This window comes from Tamandua tetradactyla, chromosome X (genome assembly GCF_023851605.1).
Source record: "Tamandua tetradactyla isolate mTamTet1 chromosome X, mTamTet1.pri, whole genome shotgun sequence".
NCBI lineage: Eukaryota > Metazoa > Chordata > Mammalia > Pilosa > Myrmecophagidae > Tamandua > Tamandua tetradactyla.
In genome coordinates, this window is record NC_135353.1 from 25,313,255 (window position 1) to 25,332,983 (window position 19,729).

Genomic DNA, 19,729 nt, shown 5'->3' on the forward strand with positions numbered 1-19,729 from the left:
TATTCTTATGCATTAAGTAGATATCACCTTGTTGTTCAAGATGTAGTGGAGAGGCTGGAGGGAATTGCCTGAAAATGTAGTGCTGTGTTCCAGTAACCATGTTTCTTGAGGATGATTGAACAATGATATAGCTTTCACAATGAGACTCTGTGAATGTGAAAACCTTATGTCCGATGCCCCTTTTAGTTACTATACCAACAGAAGAGTAGAACATATGGAATAAAAATAAATAATAAGGGGAACAAATGTTAAAATAAATTGTTTGAAATGCTAGTGGTAAATGAAAGCGAGGGGTAAGGGGTATGGTATGCATAGTCTTTTTTTCTCTATTATCATTTTATTTTTTTCTGTTGTCTTTTTATTTCTTTTTCTAAATCGATGCAAATGTACTAAGAAATGATGAATATGCAACTATGTGATGATATTAAGAATTACTGATTGTATATGTAGAATGGAATTATATCCAAATGTTTTGTTAATTTTTTTTAATTAAAAAAAAGTTTTAAAAAACTGGGGTTTACATAAAATCTTTTACATTATCGTTCACAGCAGATTTGTAACACCAAAATATGCTACAATTCTGAATGGTTAAACTAAACTGTGGTCATCCATACCCCAGAATAATAGCAATAAAAAGGAACAAACTATTACTATTTTCAACAACTTAGTTGAACCTCAAGGGTTTTATCCCTGAGGGGGAAAACATAATCTGAAAAGATCACATTTTCTATAACATTTATACAACATGCTTGAAATGACAAAATTATAGAGCTGGAGAACAAATTAGTGGTTGTCAGGGGTTAGGAATAACAGGGGCAAGAGGGGGATCTGACTATAAAGGTTTAGCACAAGGGAGATTTTTATGTTGATGAAAGAATTCCGTATCTTGATTACAATGTTGTTTACATGAATCTCTACACGTGATAAAATGACATACATATTTTATATTAATGTCACTTCCTGGTTTTTATATTGTAATAGAATTATTTTGATGGAGGAAACTGGATGAAAGGTACAAGGGACCTATCTACACTTTGCAATTTCCTGTAAATCAAATTATTTAAAATAAAAAGTTTAAAAAATTTCAAATTCTACACAGTTGTATCTTGCTTTTCTCAACATATTGTAGACCTGTCAGCACTGCATGAATTTTAAGTAAACTTTACATTAAATTATACATTATGGCAAATTTTAATTGGCTTTAATTTAACTGTGATTTGAGGTTACTTGTGACCTACCACCCCTAATAATCCAGTAATTTTGATGTTAATATATCTAAAATTATTTCACAATGATTATGTATTTAAATACATCAAAATCTAAAAATATTACCGTTTTCAGAGACGGTTCGCCATTAGCATTTTCTTGTGCATGCTTCCAGTTCTCTGTGATTTGGGGCGGCTTTAAAGTTATACTGTCTGGAAATAATACTTTAAAAAAATGAGAAAAGGTGACAGGGTAACCATTACTGAAAAGAATAATCAAGAACAAATGCAACTTCCAGTTTTATGATCATACCTACAAAAAGTAAATGATAGATATTTTGCTACCTTTTTACTCCACAATTTCTGCAATGCTTCCAAATGATAATATGGATACAAGTACTGTATATTCTTTGCCTCAGTCATTTATTTGTCTACCCATAAACTAAAGAAACAAACAAAGTAAATTGAGGGGAAAAACAAAGTGTAATAAATTTCTTTACAGAAAGAGTGGAAAACACTAGGACCCCTCCATATAAAGTTCAAAATATGTGGTCATTCTATAGTTTTATTTCAAATATTTAATTCAAAAGACTGTATTTTGCTTACATGTTACATAAAAATTCTATAAATATACTCTGGGAAAATGGTACTTAATACACTTCACAAAAATACCTTTTGCACCTAAATGTTTGGCTTGTTCAACTGCAAAGTGATATCGTCTGCTTGGAGTCCTACCAAAAAGAGAAAATCAGAAAATAATTCAGTTTAAATTAAAAAAGAAAAGTTAATACTTAAACTATCATGGTAATCTGTGTATATAAACTTTAAATTCCCAAAGGACCCACCTGGAAATCTGAAGGACTGAGAGATTATTTTACCATACATGTAAATGTAAACTCTACTATTATAATAAAGTTATCCTGGACATAAGAAGCCAAGATACTCCTCTTCCTTTCTGGGAATATTTGTTTTAACATAAAAACACAAAAACAGAAAAGTAAAAATAGTACTGTGAATGTTGATCCCTTTGAGTCAACTGTAAAGTAGTTTTGATTGTGAAAGGACCAGTTCCTTAAAATTAGTTGAAAAAACAATCAATGGAGAAAAAAATTCCCATAAAAAAAGGCATGACAAAAATAGTGAAACACAAACAGGCAAGAATATCTAGGACAAAACAAGCAAGGATGCAAAAGCTGACACATACCTTCTAACAACTGAAGACAGATATAGAGATTTCTCTAAAACCCAGATATGAGGTGCTGAAAGGCCCATCTGTCCATTCTTCAATGAGAATATTGAATACAAGGAGCAAGGGCAGAAGCCCAGACATTACTGTGCAGATTCAGTTCCATAATTACACAGATGTGTGTGTGTGTGCATGTGTGTGTGTGTACTATCTGCCAGTAGATTTGCTACAGTTGTTGAGATAATTATTCTAAGCGCCAGCATCTAGTTCTATTAGATGCACTCCACTTCCAAGGCCACATCCTTAAGAGAAATTTAATGAGGATTTTCTAAGGAATGAAGCAGCTGGCAGCTCCACTCCGTCCTCTCAAAATTATATTTCAACATATAGCTAGCTGGGATACAATGAACTTCATAATCAGAGAGGAACCATCCTGGGGTTTACCAAAATTGACTTGAAAAGAAAGAAAAAGAAGTTAAAACAGAGAAATTGCCAAACGAGAAAGCTGACATAAACTTAGCTGACATAAACAAAAGACTTTCACAGTTACAGTCTCAAGCACTCAAGAAATGGAAAACCTGATACTATTTAAATACTTTCACAGGAGCAAGAAAAGGTAGAAACATTTAAAAAGCTTTTCAAAGGTATAACAAAACACGGAAAACATGGGAAAGATCCTGTGAAACAAAACAAAAAATCAACCTGCAGTCCACTAACTTACAATAAAATGTTAGTTAATGAGTTCCTGAAGCACATTTAAAATATGCACAAAACAAAGTATATCATGTTTTTCATTCTAGTATGCAAGTCAGACTTAATATTAAGTTATCTAGTTAAAATAACTATTAATATGCTGAAAAAATGCTGAATAGGCACAAGATGAAAATGCAGCATCTAGGCCTTTAAAAAAACATTAAATGAAGTGGTATTGGCAGATAACTCTTAAACTAGATTTAGTCAGAAGACAGTATGATGTCTCATTCAGTAAGTTTGGTAGGAGGCCTAAGAATCTGCATTATTAGCATGTTCCAAGGCAAAGCTGATGCTATAGGTCAGGCTCCAGATTTTTGAGTACCACTACTCTAATCTCTTTCGTGTTAAAAATCAAACAAATCAATATGCTATGCCCTTTCACTGTTCTCTCTCACTCTCTTTCCCATTTACCAAACATCTTGAAAATAATTCATGCATATTCACTGTCTCATCACAATCCATTTACCCTCAATATACTCCAATGTGGCTCTAGCTAAACTATATTATCAAAAACTAAAAAAAAAAAAATAATAACAAAGTCAACATGACCAGTAATAAATATACTCATTTTTGTTTCGATACAAAGAGTGAAGCAAATAAATCTACAGTGAGAAAAAGGAGATAACTTTTGCCTGGACCTGGGTGGCAGTAGGGAGGGGAGGCAGAAGGGTCAGGAGAAAAGGGTTACAAAGGGGTATGAAGAATCTTGAGGGATTATGGATATCTTCATTATCTTGATTGTGATGATGCTTTCACAATGTATATGCATAACAAATATATCTAATTTTATACTACACATATGTGCAGTTTATTATGTCAATTGTATCTCAATAAATCTTATTAAACATAAAGAAAAAAGTTTGGTGGTAAAGTTACACATATCTAGAGAATCAACTTAAAATCCTCAAAGCATAAATATTTCAACACATGCTGGCATTATCATTACTGGAATGTCAAAGGATTTACTTTAAATACTGAACATAAGACTGGCAGTATCTAGGAATAAAGAGAAGATTCTATGAAATTCATTAAAAGAATTACCTATTAAATATAAATTCCACATCCACAGGTTCAAAGTTATATGCTTCATGAAATTTTGGATTAATTATAAAAATTATCTCTTCTTCATGAATCTGAAAAGTTAACACACAATTTAATGTTCATAAACTATACCTAATTTCTCATATCCAGCAATGCATCGCAAAGTCTTCATTCTATAGACTTGAGTTAAAATTTAGCATTTTAGATATTTTAAAAAGTAGTGAAAACAGCAAATCATTGCACTGTCAGTATACACAAACAAGGGGAATTGGTCCATGCTTCCCAAAAAACACTTACTGAACTTTTACTTTCCAGGCCAAGTCCTAGAACCTGGTAAGAAAAAGGTGAGTATGACCCAGACTACTAACCCCCAAAGCTGTATAAGCAAATATTTACAACGCAAAGTGATATATGCTATATGAAAGCCTTGATATAAAGGTCATTACAAGTCTTCCCCTTCTAGCAGTATGGGGGACTAGGTATCAGGGGTTCCTCCTGATAAACCTATTCTAATTTTTGTTCTTTTTCTGGACTAGCAGGAAGGAAAGAAAATTCTCAGAGCATATAGGAAGATAAGTAGGAGCAAAAAAAAAGAAACTGAAAATGTAGCTGAATTTTAAAGCAATGAACGCATATAAAATAAGTTCTCCAGAAGTCAGGTGCCTATATAAGCAATTGATTATGAAACAGGGACTTGAGCCAGCTGGGACCAACAAACTTGAGACTGCTGAATCAAAAAACAGACCTGGAAAGTACAAGGATTTTCCTAAGCCAGAAGTGCTCCCATATTTCCAGCAGAAGGAAATACAAATCTCCTCAGGAAGAAATCATCCTCAATGTAGACCCCTGGGTTACTCAGATTAATAGATAAAATGAAGTCATAATCAAGTATCACAAAGCACAAAAGGAAACATTCATAATGAATACGTCAGCACAATTAGACATAAACAGATTTAGTCCCCATGAATATCACATCTTGCAACGATCATTCTCTGAAATTAAAATAAATATGCAACAATTAAAAGAAATAATGATGGAGTAACAAAACAAGCAATCACAAGATAATACCAAAAATGACCAAACACACAGAAGACATCACTAGGAGAATAAGGGAAAAATTAGATATAATGGACCAATTCCACAAAAAGAACAAACCACCACAACTCACCCAATATGAAACAGATAATTTCAACAGCCCTATAACTAACATGGAAATTTCTGTTCCTACTTTTAAAACTCCCACAAAGGAAATCTGTATGGTTTCACTGAAAAATTCTACCAAAATGTTTAAAGAAGAACTAACGCCAATTCGAAACAATTTTTGATGGAAAAAAGAACTGGATGGGACACTTACTAACCCATTTTATGAAGCCAATATTACCCTGATATCAGAACCTGACAAAGAATACAAGAAGAGAAAACTATAGAACAATATTTCATATAAATATAGATGCAAAAATCCCTAACAAAACATTAAGAGACAGAATTCAATGATATATAAAAGCCATATATACATTTATATATACATATATAAACCAGGTACGGTTTATTCCAGGGATGAGAGGCTGGTTCAATATTTGAAAATTAATATTACACAATATTAACAGGCTAAAGAAGAAATATCGCAGGATCATATCAATAGCTTAGAAACAGCATTTGACAGAATCCAACATCGATTCATATTAGAAACCTCTTACAAAACTAGGAATAGAGGGGAACTTCCTGAACTCGATAAGGTGCAGCTATAAGAACTCTACAATTAATATTCTTAATAGTGAAAGATTGAATGAATATATCCCCCCCAAGGTCGCGAAAAAAGTGAAGATTTACATTCTTACCACTCTTATTCAACATAGTATTGGAAGTCTTATCCAGCACAGGAAAGCAAGAAATGGAATAAAAGGCACACAGTTTGGGAAGAAAGAAATAAAACTGTCCCTACTTGCCTATGACACCAATGAGTTTACTAAAAAAAACTACTAGAACTAATAAGTGTATTCAGCAAAGTCACAGGATACATGATCAACATACAAAAATCAATTACATTTTTATATGGTAGCAATGAACACATGAAAACGAAAACACAATATCATTTTAAAGCACTCAAAAATGTAACATTTATGTGTAACTCTAACAAAACATATTCAAGATTTGTGTGCTGAAAACTAGAAAATGCTATTAAAAGAAGTCAAAGAAGACCAAAATTAATGGAAAGATTGACAAAGTCCATGGATTGAAAAATTCAAAATAGTAAAGATGGCAAATCTCACCAAATTGTTATACAGATTTAACACAATCCCTATTTAAACCCCAGCAAGACTTTTGTAGAATTTTATCTAAAATTTATACGGAAAGGCAAAGGAACTAGAATAGCTAAAACAATTTTGGAATAAAAGTACACAGTGGGAGGAATCACTCTTTTAAAACTTTTCAATCTTAGAAATATACTTTTTTTAACCTTATTTTTATGTCAGCGAGGGTCTATATCTTTGGGTCATGTTAATGAATGTGTTTACTCTTCCCTCTTTACAAAAGGTATTAAAGTGATGTATGTGGCTGTAGGAGGTCGTATCATGTATGCTTGCGAGTTTTGAAGGTCAGCTAAAAATGCTTGTATACAACTGACAGTTCTCAATGACCCAGTTCTCTTTGTGAAATAGTAGTTGGATTACTTTGGCTAAAAGTTATAATGAATATGGGTGGATGATACTATCCTGGGAACAGTGGTGGAAGAAAAATATAACTGTGTATGACACTTCACATAGATGAGGTTTTCTTTTGCAAGACTACAAGAAAATAGCTTTTCCTAAAATAAAGTTTCAGATTTTTCAAGAAAATGAAAGAAGTTAGTCAAGGACAAAACAGGAATGTGCACTGCAAGTTGCATAAAGGGTGAGAGAAGTAAATTTTGTATGTCTTGTCACATTATAATACCTTCATATTATGAGCCTCAAAGAAGCAATGAAATGTGCTAAATTTTTTTTATATTTGCCCAGTTTTTATGGTATTATTCATTAATAAAAAAGGTTTTGTGAATCCTTTACTGTCAAATGTTATATTAAAACAAGTCTAGGATAGGGGCTTTCTCTCTATTAAAATGGCAAATCGATCTTGGAATCTTTAGTCTTTATGCTTATATAACAGGGATCCAATAGCTTTCCATGCTCTGTGCTGACTCTGTTATGACCTTGATTATTAAAACAACAACAACAAAAACAAAAACAAACAGAAGCTTCTGCCTTCTAAAAGAGCTAAGACAACTGTTACTTTTCTTTATGTTACGTTAAAATAATGAATTGTCAATTTGATTGACAGGAAGTTAAGCTACAAACTCATGCTCCAATGTTCCTTCCTAATCAAGGGACCAATTTTCTAATTCTTTTGATTTTGCCTTCTATATTAATTTCTTTTTCCTGCAGTAAGAAATTACCACAAACTTAGCGGTTTATTGCAACATGAATTTATCATATTATAGTTCTAAAGATCAAAAGTTCAAAATGGGTGTTACTGGGCTAAAAATCAAGGTGTTGGCAGGGCTGTGTTCTTTCTGGAGGCTCTATAAGATAAACTATTTCCTTGTCTTTTTTCCCAGCTTCTAGAGGCTGCCTGAATTGTTTGGCCAATGAATCTGCCTCACTCTAACCTTTGCTTCTATAATTATCTTCCTTTTATAACTCTGACTCTCCTGCCTCCCTCTTTCTCTTCTATCGACCCTTATGATTATGTTGTGCCCACCCAGATAATCCATGATAATCTTCACATCTCATGATCTTTAATTTAACCAAATCTGCAAAATCCTTTTTGCTATGTAGTGCAACATATTCACAAGTTCTGGAGGTTAAGATGTGGACATCATTGAGGTGTGGCATTAACTCTACCTACTATGCCTTCCCAAGATCATATACTAAATTCATAAAAATAGCTTCTTGCTCCGCTGGCGCTCCCGCCGCCATCCAGCCCTCCTCTTCCCCCTTCTCCGCCGGCGCTCCTGCCGCCATCCAGCCCTCCTCTTCCCCCTTCTCCGCCGGCACTCCCGCCGCCATCCAGCCCTCCTCTTCCCCCTTCTCCGCCGGCACTCCCGCCGCCATCCAGCCCTCCTCTTCCCCTTCTGCTCCAGCGGCGCTCAATCCGCCATCTTATCTTTCCCTTTCTCCTCCTACTCCAGCGGCTCTCCAACCACCACCGTGCCCTCTTCCACCTTCACCGGCTCCTCCGCCACCGTCCTCAACAGCCTTGTCACCCTCACCTTTCCTCGTCCAGAACAGCTACTAGGGGAGTAGAAACAATACAGAACAGCTCCCAGAGCCACGACAGAGATCAAAAAGACAGCGTACCCCATCCTGGAATGGCTGACTGTCTGGGAGAACCAGCTCCGGTGAGATCGCCGAGGGGAACGGGCTTTCCCAGGCGGGGCGGCAAGCGGCCGGAGTCCCTCCCTTCCTCCTTCCCGGGCCAGCTGGCAGAATTGGGCAGGCAGTCCCCTCAAGACGCGGCGGCTGGCGCCCCCACCATGCGAGGACCCCCGGACCAACTGAGAGAATTGGATTGGAAATCCCCAGACCGCAGAGAACGGTGACCGGGGGGGTCCCTTTCAAACATGTGATTTCCCGGTTCGGCTGGGAATGGTGCAATCTCCCGGGCTGCGGCGGCTGGCGCCCTCCCACCACGCTTGGCACCCCGGGCCCACTAGGAAATTCAGACAGGCACTCTCCCGGGCTGCAGCGACCCTCCCCGCGTTGGGACCCCCGGGCCAGCTGGCACTCTTCAAAGCTGCGTCGGCTGGCAAACCTCCCCCACGGCGAGAGGTTTCCAAAGTTAAAGGACCCACAGCACCTTTTACTGGTGGGACCCGCAGACAAACGTGTGCCACGAGCGCCACCTACTGGGCAAGATAAGAAAAACAGAACCCAGAGATTTCACAGAAAAATCTTTCAACCTGTTGGGTCCAACACCCAGGGAAATCTGACTAAAAGCCCAGACGCCAGCAGAAGATAACGGATCACGCTCAGAAAATTGAAAATATGGTGCAGTCAAAGGAACAAACCAATAGTTCAAATGAGATACAAGAGCTGAGACAACTAATGCTGAATATACGAACAGAAATGGAAAACCTCTTCAAAAACAAAATCGATAACTTGAGGGAGGACATGAAGAAGACATGGGCTGAACAAAAAGAAGAAATAGAAAAACTGAAAAAACAAATCACAGAACTTATGGAAGTGAAGGATAAAGTAGAAAAGATGGAAAAAACAATGGATACCTACAATGATAGATTTAAAGAGACAGAAGATAGAATTAGTGATTTGGAGGATGGAACATCTGAATTCCAAAAAGAAACAGAAACTATCGGGAAAAGAATGGAAGAATTTGAACAGGGAATCAGGGAACTCAAGGACAATATGAACCGGACAAATATACATATTGTGGGTGTCCCAGAAGGAGAAGAGAAGGGAAAAGGAGGAGAAAAACTAATGGAAGAAATTATCACTGAAAATTTCCCAACTCTTATGAAAGACCTAAAATTACAGATCCAAGAAGTGCAGCACACCCCAAAGAGATTAGACCCAAATAGGCGTTCTCCAAGACACTTACTAGTTAGAATGTCAGAGGTCAAAGAGAAAGAGAGGATCTTGAAAGCAGCAAGAGAAAAACAATCCATCACATACAAGGGAAACCCATAAGACTATGTGTAGATTTCTCAGCAGAAACCACGGAAGCTAGAAGACAGTGGGATGATATATTTAAATTACTAAAAGAGAAAAACTGCCAACCAAGACTCCTATATCCAGCAAAAATGTCCTTCAAAAATGAGCGAGAAATTAAAACATTCTCAGCCAAAATGTCACTTAGAGAATTTGTGACCAAGAGACCAGCTCTGCAAGAAATACTAAAGGGAGCACTAGAGTCAGATACGAAAAGACAGAAGAGAGAGGTATGGAGAAGAGCGTAGAAAGAAGGAAAGTCAGATATGATATATATAATACAAAAGGCAAAATGGTAGAGGAAAATATTATCCAAACAGTAATAACACTAAATGTTAATGGACTGAATTCCCCAATCAAAAGACATAGACTGGCAGAATGGATTAAAAAACAGGATCCTTCTATATGCTGTCTACAGGAAACACATCTTAGACCCAAATATAAACATAGGTTGAAAGTGAAAGGTTGGGAAAAGATACTTCATGCAAATAACAACCAGAAAAGAGCAGGAGTAGCTATACTAATATCCAACAAATTAGACTTAAAATGTAAAACAGTTAAAAGACACAAAGAAGGACACTATATACTAATAAAAGGAACAATTAAACAAGAAGACATAACAATCATAAATATTTACGCACCAAACCAGAATGCCCCAAAATACGTGAGGAATACACTGCAAACACTGAAAAGGGAAATAGACACATATATCATAATAGTTGGAGACTTCAATTCACCACTCTCATCAAGGGACAGAACATCTAGACAGAGGATCAATAAAGAAATAGAGAATCTGAATATTACTATAAATGAGCTAGACTTAACAGACATTTATAGGACATTACATCCCACAACAGCAGGATACACCTTTTTCTCAAGTGCTCATGGATCATTCTCAAAGATAGACCATATTCTGGGTCACAAAGCAAGTCTTAACAAATTTAAAAAGATTGAAATCATATACAACACTTTCTCGGATCATAAAGGAATGAAGTTGGGAATCAATAATAGGCGGAGTGCAAGAAAATTCACAAATACGTGGAGGCTCAACAACACACTCTTAAACAACGAGTGGATCAAAGAAGAAATTGCAAGAGAAATTAGTAAATAGCTCGAGGAGAATGAAAATGAAAACACAACATATCAAAACTTATGGGACGCAGCAAAGGCAGTGCTAAGAGGGAAATTTATTGCCCTAAATGCCTATATCAGAAAAGAAGAAAAGGCAAAAATGCAGGAATTAACTGTTCACTTGGAAGAACTGGAGAAAGAACAGGAAACTAATCCCGAAGCAAGCAAAAGGAAAGAAATAACAAAGATTAGAGCAGAAATAAATGAAATTGAAAACATGAAAACAATAGAGAAAATCAATAAGACCAGAAGTTGGTTCTATGAGAAAATCAATAAGATTGATGGGCCCTTAGCAAGACTGACAAAAAGAAGAAGAGAGAGGATGCAAATAAATAAGATCAGAAATGGAAGAGGAGACATAACTACTAACCTCACAGAAATAAAGGAGGTAATAACAGGATACTATGAACAACTTTACGCTAATAAATACAACAACTTAGATGAAATGGATGGGTTCCTGGAAAGACATGAACAACCAACTTTGACTCAAGAAGAAATAGATGACCTCAACAAACCAATCACAAGTAAAGAAATTGAATTAGTCATTCAAAAGCTTCCTAAAAAGAAAAGTCCAGGATCAGACGGCTTCACATATGAATTCTATGAAACATTCCAGAAAGAATTAGTACCAACTCTCCTCAAACTCTTCAAAAAAATTGAAGTGGAGGGAAAACTACCTAATTCATTCTATGAAGCCAACATCACCCTCATACCAAAACCAGGCAAAGATATTACAAAAAAGGAAAACTACAGACCAATCTCTCTAATGAATAAATCCTCAGTAAAATTCTAGCAAATCGTATCCAACAACACATTAAAAGAATTATACATCATGACCAAGTAGGATTCATCCCAGGTATGCAAGGATGGTTCAACATAAGAAAATCAATTAATGTAATACACCATATCAACAAATCAAAGCAGAAAAATCACATGATCATCTCAATTGATGCAGAGAAGGCATTTGGCAAGATTCAACATCCTTTCCTGTTGAAAACACTTCAAAAGATAGGAATACAAGGGAACTTCCTTAAAATGATAGAGGGAATATATGAAAAACCCACAGCTAATATCATCCTCAATGGGGAAAAATTGAAAACTTTCCCCCTAAGATCAGGAACAAGACAAGGATGTCCGCTATCACCACTATTATTCAACATTGTATTGGAGGTTCTAGCCAGAGCAATTAGACAAGAAAAAGAAATACAAGGCATCAAAATTGGAAAGGAAGAAGTAAAACTATCACTGTTTGCAGATGATATGATACTATACGTCGAAAACCCGGAAAAATCCACAACAAAACTACTAGAGCTAATAAATGAGTACAGCAAAGTAGCAGGTTACAAGATCAACATTCAAAAATCTGTAGCATTTCTATACACTAGTAACGAACAAGCTGAAGGGGAAATCAAGAAACGAATCCCATTTACAATTGCAACTAAAAGAATAAAATACCTAGGAATAAACTTAACTAAAGAGATAAAAAACCTATATAAAGAAAACTACAAAAAACTGCTAAAAGAAATCACAGAAGACCTAAATAGATGGAAGGGCATACCGTGTTCATGGATTGGAAGACTAAATATAGTTAAGATGTCAATCCTACCTAAATTGATCTACAGATTCAATGCAATACCAATCAAAATCCCAACAACGTATTTTTCAGAAATAGAAAAACCAATAAGCAAATTTATCTGGAAGGGCAGGGTGCCCCGAATTGCTAAAAACATCTTGAGGAAAAAAAACGAAACTGGAAGTCTCATGCTGCCTGACTTTAAGGCATATTATGAAGCCACAGTGGTCAAAACAGCATGGTATTGGCATAAAGATAGATATATCGACCAATGGAATCGAATAGAGTGCTCAGATATAGACCCTCTCATCTATGGACATTTGATCTTTGATAAGGCAGTCAAGCCAACTCACCTGGGACAGAACAGTCTCTTCAATAAATGGTGCCTAGAGAACTGGATATCCATATGCAAAAGAATGAAAGAAGACCCATATCTCACACCCTATACAAAAGTTAACTCAAAATGGATCAAAGATCTAAACATTAGGTCTAAGACCATAAAACCGTTAGAGGAATATGTAGGGAGATATCTTATGAAACTTACAATTGGAGGTGGTTTTATGGACTTTAAACCTAAAGCAAGAGCACTGAAGAAGGAAATAAATAAATGGGAGCTCCTCAAAATTAAACACTTTTGTGCATCAAAGAACTTCATCAAGAAAGTAGAAAGACAGCCTACACAATGGGAGACAATATTTGGAAATGACATATCAGATAAAGGCCTAGTATCCAGAATTTATAAAGAGATTGTCCAATTCAACAAGAAAAAGACAGCCAACCCAATTACAAAATGGGAAAAAGACTTGAACAGACACCTACCAGAAGAGGAAATACAAATGGCCAAAAGGCACATGAAGAGATGCTCAATGTCCCTGGCCATTAGAGAAATGCAAATCAAAACCACAATGAGATATCATCTCACACCCACCATAATGGTCATTATCAACAAAACAGAAAATGACAAGTGCTGGAGAGGATGCGGAGAAAGAGGCACACTTATCCACTGTTGGTGGGAATGTCAAATGGTGCAACCACTGTGGAAGGCAGTTTGGCGGTTCCTCAAAAAGCTGAATATAGAATTGCCATACGACCCAGCAATACCATTGCTGGGTATCTACTCAAAGGACTTAAGGGCAAAGACACAAACGGACATTTGCACACCAATGTTTATAGCAGTGTTATTTACAATTGCAAAGAGATGGAAACAGCCAAAATGTCCATCAACAGAAGAGTGGCTAAACAAACTGTGGTATATAATACGATGGAATATTATGCAGCTTTAAGACAGGATAAACTTATGAAGCATGTAATAACATGGATGGACCTAGAGAACATTATGCTGAGTGAGTCTAGCCAAAAACTAAAGGACAAATACTGTATGGTCCCACTGATGTGAACGGACATTCAAGAATAAACTTGGAATACGTCATTGGTAACAGAGTCCAGCAGGAGTTAGAAACAGGGTAAGATAATGGGTAATTGGAGCTGAGGGGATACAGACTGTGCAACAGGACTAGATACAAAAACTCAAAAATGGACAGCACAATAATACCTAATTGTAAAGTAATCATGTTAAAACACTGAATGAAGCTGCATCTGAGCTATAGGTTTTTTGTTTTTTTGTTTTTTTTTTGCTATTATTATTACTTTTATTTCTTTTCTCTGCATTAACATTCTATATCTTTTTCTGTTGTGTTGCTAGTTCTTCTAAACCGATGCAAATGTACTAAGAACGATGATCATGCATCTATGTGATGATGTTAAGAATTACTGATTGCATATGTAGAATGGTATGATTTCTAAATGTTAGGTTTATTTCTTTTTTCCTGTTAGTTAATAAAAAAAAAATAGCTTCTTAAGATGCTTTTTATACCAAAATCTTTGAGATTTCCCAGAGGGCCCATGCAAGTTCTTTATCCTTTTCTAAAAAGAGGAATACTTGAAATATTCATGGTTGGCATGCTCCATATGTTTTAATTGGCTCAAACCTATTGAAAGAACTGGAAGGGAAAGTTGTCAAATCAAATGAGAAGTCCAGCCTTCCCTATATTAAATCTGTATTAGTAAAATGATTTTTTTTGTAAATATTTCAGAGATTATGCACTTTACAGGATATATTAGAAGGTCCTAAGATTTGTTAATGCCCTCACTGTCTCTAATATGTTTATACCCTTAGGGGAAACAATAAATGAATGTTTAATAAGTTGCTCTGTGTTGTACCCCAACAAGTAGCTTTATTCTCCTTTATTCTCAAACTATGGGTTATTGTAATAAATTAACAGCAGCTATTCATTAGCCTCATTTCCAGGTGATTTCTGCTTTCCTTTGACACTTGGTTAAGGATTTGATCAAGGAACTGGATTCAACAAAGACAGAGAGTATCAGAGTCTTGTAGAAAGGACTATATGAGATACTTTTAACTATTAATATTTCAAGGACTAGACCCATGTGGGTACAGGGTTCAGAGATCAAAGTTGACAAATGCTTAAAATGTGGAACTGTAACAGAAGACTAAATCTGAATGTCAAGGAATCATTTTAGTTCAGAAGCAAGAGATTTCATGAAAGCAGATGGTTGAAGCAACCCAATGAAATAAGAGATAATTGCATATAACTGAATGAATTAATAAGATAAATTTCATTGAAATAATTTATATTAGAATATTAATGGTATTAATTCTTAATCTTCTATTTTCTGACGAGTATATGAGGAAGCCTTTTTTTTCCTTTTTAATCTACCTCTAACCCTCAATGTAGTAGACTATGCTTTTGTAACACAAAAAATTGGCCCCTTAGAATTCCAAAACAAATATTTTACCGTGTTTCATGACTTTTCACAGCAATGTGGTCATTTGCACAAGTTCAATAAAAATCTGTTTACCTTCTTGCTAGGTTATAATTGTACAAACTAACTGGGAAACCAACCATTCCACTTCTAGGTATTTACCCAAGCGAAACAGAAATATATGATCCCCATAAAGACCTATACAAGAATGTTTACAGCATCTTTATTGGTAATAACAAAAACTGAAAAACAATCCAATAACTCATCAACAGATGAACGGGTAAACCACTTGTGGTATATCCACAAGGAAGCATCATAAGCAATAAAAATGAATGAATTACATGTACTATGTATGAATGAATGTTGCAACAACAACACCCAACAACATGGATACATCTCAAAATCATTAGGCAAAAGAAAGTACATATTCTAAGTTTTTATCTATATAAACTTCTAGAAAATGCAAAGTAATATAGAGTGAAAGAAAGCAGATCAGTGATTACCTGGAATAGGTGGAGAGGGAGGGATAGATTTCAAAGGGGCACAAGAAAACTGTTGGGTTGTGTGTGGGGATTTCATGGGTATACACATATATCAAAATTGAACAAAGAGTTTCACTTAAAATATGCGCAACTTATTGTAGTTTGATTATACCTCAATATTTTTAAAAGATGAATCTGCTTTCACAGAATTTTTTTTAGAGAACAACTCCCCTTTATGCATAAAAAGTTATTCAAAATGTCACTTTATACCCAAATTTCTCAAAAGAGGCAAACATCTGAAGGGGAACACTTCCTATGTCTGAATGTCAGATATAAAAATCTAGCAACATTTCCTACACAACCATGCAACTTACAACAGAAAGAAGAGTTAACATGATATTTTAAACCTTTGATTTCCTATAATGCATTAAATACAATTATTAATAAAATAGTCACGCACCTCATGAATATAGACAACGTAGTTAATCACACGTTCTTTGTACTTCCAATTTCTTAAAATCACTTTATAACCTAGTTAAAAAAATACATCAACATATGTAAAACTGTTATAAAATCTCAACATCCTGCTAATGTACTACAAAATCAAACACTTTGTAAGAATGGAATTAAACAAAATTACCAAAGGGGTCAAGTGCTTAAATGTAAATGTGACAAGAGAAGCATGTTGAAAATATTTTAAGTGAAATTCTCACCAATAGGAAGAAAATTAAACATTGTGAATTTAATGTTACAAAATTAAAAATTAATTGTTGTAATTGTGATGAAATATCTGCTCTTTTGTCTACTAAATTAAAACATGACAAGTAATGAACCCACCTGGACATAAAGACGATCTATTTTTAGATAATCCTGGGATCTTCAAAATTAAGAAATTTCCATTCTTCTTTAAAATCACTTCTCTCATGTTGAACTTTTTTATTTCCATTTCTTCATGAATCTCCTCAAGCCATAACAAAGTTGAAAACCTCTCCTCGTAGTTTAACATACTCAAAACCTGAAAATAACCCATCAGGAATTAGGAAAATAAAAATAAAAAGAAATAAAGAAATAAAAACAAAACTAGCAAAACATCAAGAATTCAGAGAAGTAGAATAACATGTCAATGATAGGACAAGTTTATGGAGAAGGCAGTTCTAAATAAAGAAAAGTTAAAGCACGTCATTTGCTGTATATGACCCTTAACCACCACCAAGTGAGTCAATTTAAGATCATAATTTATGAAATCAATTATTACGTTTCTTTAATATGCTGTAATTCAGTGGCTCTAGGAACTGTGGGGGGTATGAGTGCTCTGCCTCAAATGTGAAAAGTACCCTACACTCTTGAAGTTGGGAGGATGCTTTTTTATCCCTACCCTTTAATGGCTGGCCATACCTTTTTCTACTAGTACTGGTCCCTGAACCTCACTGTTCTTATCTGTTGGTTTTTCTGGCTGCCTGAGCTCATTCAGAAGAAGGCAGAGCTTGTTTTTTACAGACATTTTTTCAAAAGGAATGGCGCCACATGACCTGCATACCTCACAAGTTAGTTGTGAAAACTGGCTGAGTTAAAAGGGTGGAAGTACTTTGAAAACTTCAGTTTTATAATGGCATTCAGCTGTCATTTAAAATATCATCATAATTACTGGTAGGTGAGGATCATGCTTGTTTCTTCCAGTTAACTAAAATCAGTATCAATTTTCAGTGACTTCTACAATCATTATCATTATCCTTGTCATTATCCCCATCATCATCATCATCATCATTAGTTGTCAACATTTACTGAGCCCTTACCGAGGGTCAGATACATAATAACTGAGGAGGTAAGTACTATCAATACTATTTTACAGGTAAGGAAAGTGGAACAAAATTGGCCTTTAGAATTATTTTCTACTTTATTCATAAAGATGGTTTTCTAGTGTGGCCTCAGATCAGGATATAAAATCACCCGTCAAGACTACTGCAAGAACGTCTATCAAATCTCCCTTCACGAGATTTTCTAGGACATCACCAATCTATCTTCCACACTGTCGTCCCTCATAGTAATTCTTTGACCATAAAATCTGACAGTGTTAATATCCTAGGAGATGAAAGGTGGGAAACATGTTCAAACTCGTTTGCTATGTGTCCAAGTTCCTTAAAGATTTGGTTGTTTCCATTTTTCCATTCTCAAATGCTGCCAGATCTATGATTTTACACATGTCCAATCCAACCACAAACTACAGTTCTCCAAAATATCATGCCCTTCCACACTTCTCTCTTTATTTCTACATGATTCATTTTGCATGCAAAATGACCAACTTCTCTTCAGTCTTCAAGAATGACAACAAGCCTTGGGTAGTTGGCCATCCCCTTCTTTAATACCCGCCATCACCAAACCTACCACAACATACAGCGCACTCTATTGCCCTCACCCTCCTACCACCAGACGATATCAAATGCTGACTCTCAGTCATCCATCGCTCTAACCTCAACCCTTGGCAGCCGGGAAGAGCTTTGCACAGTCATCACCATCACGTCCACAAAGTGTCAGTCATCACCATCACATCCTCCTCGTTTTGTTAAAGGACAATCTTTCAAAGTCCTAGATACTCTTCTTCTACAGTATAGTTCTGGGCCCTCTTCCCTTTTTCTGCTTTATTTTCAACCTCTCCTTCCACTTGCTCTTGCCCACAGCCTTAAAAAAAAAAAGTCTCAAGCCTCTCTATTATTGGAAGTCTGAGTGTGCCCAGAAGACAGCTTACATATGGGCAACAAAGAAAGAATCTGAATTTCCTTGAAAATTTCTCTTTGTCTAGAAAGAATCCTTTCCAACTTACAAATTCAACTAAAGAATAGTATTGAAATGCCCTACAGTAGCATGAAGATAAAACTGAAGACGACAAAAGTGAGACAGAGAACCGGGAAGAGAAGGACAATTTACAGCCCACAGCTGAGTAGGGGCCACTGTGATGGGCGCCCTGCCTAGGAGAGAGTAGCGCTGGGAAAATGGCTGGTGAGGAGATAGAGAAACCTAAAAAATTATGGAAATCTCCCATGCCCCCACCAGCTACATGGAAACTTACAACAGCAGAAAGTCTCCCTGGCGCTGCATATTACTGGACAGAGGAGGCCGGCTGTGAGGCCTGGGGTCAGGTTCAGCTCTTAAGCAGAACGCAACATGTTGGGCTTAGCTGTATTTCTCATTTGTTGTTGGTGTCTGGGGTGGGGCCTGCGGTGGGGAGGGGAAGAGCTATGCTTGGATTTCGGTTTGTTCCCTATTAGAAACCCTCAGTTTTGTTCTTAATTTCACTTTATGTGGAGCTAAGAACTAATTTGATTATTTTATATCTTTTCTCCCTTTTCCTGATTTTAAAAGCCCTTCTTGTTTATAGACATGTGTAGTAACATTAGCATAAAGGCTTAATTTGGGTAACTTTGATTCTTAAAACGAAAAACAAAGCATGTGAGTAAACATTGACGTGTTCTTCTATATTCGGGACCAAACTGCTCGGATCTTTGTAAAAACCAGTTTCATATGTCGTGGAGGAGTTCAAGGCCTTTCTGATCACCTTGTGTTCCCCTTTACTGCCCAACCATGTATCACATGGTGTGGCTTCTAACCACATTCCACCTCCCCATTTTTCCTGATTGCTTCTCGGCTGAGCTTTCCATCCTTCACCAGCAGCTCCAGCATGCCAAACTTTCTAGTTGTGTTGATCCTCTCAGCAACTGGAGTGGAAACTAGAGGGCAGTTTCTGGTCTGTTTTCTAAAAAACTTCTGAATTCTATTATCTTTACAAATATAAGATGAGAACACTTTTTTCTATTTTTTTTATTAATCTTTTTATAAAATGAAAAGAAATTCCTATGATCGATTAAGGAAGGTGGTTG

General features: G+C 35.9%; 1 protein-coding gene across 1 annotated transcript in view; it reads right to left on the reverse strand.

The window, feature by feature from the left end:
- The window catches only part of LOC143671611 (RNA helicase Mov10l1-like), a 102,708-nt gene that overhangs the window by 45,882 nt on the left and 37,097 nt on the right, over positions 1–19,729 (reverse strand). Inside the window, exons 11-15 of the mRNA XM_077146855.1 lie at positions 16,695–16,872; positions 16,318–16,388; positions 4,186–4,277; positions 1,878–1,936; positions 1,333–1,430 (exon numbers count right to left, since the gene is read on the reverse strand). Coding sequence (XP_077002970.1) covers positions 1,333–1,430; positions 1,878–1,936; positions 4,186–4,277; positions 16,318–16,388; positions 16,695–16,872 — 498 coding nt within the window. The remainder of the gene's footprint in view (positions 1–1,332; positions 1,431–1,877; positions 1,937–4,185; positions 4,278–16,317; positions 16,389–16,694; positions 16,873–19,729) is intronic.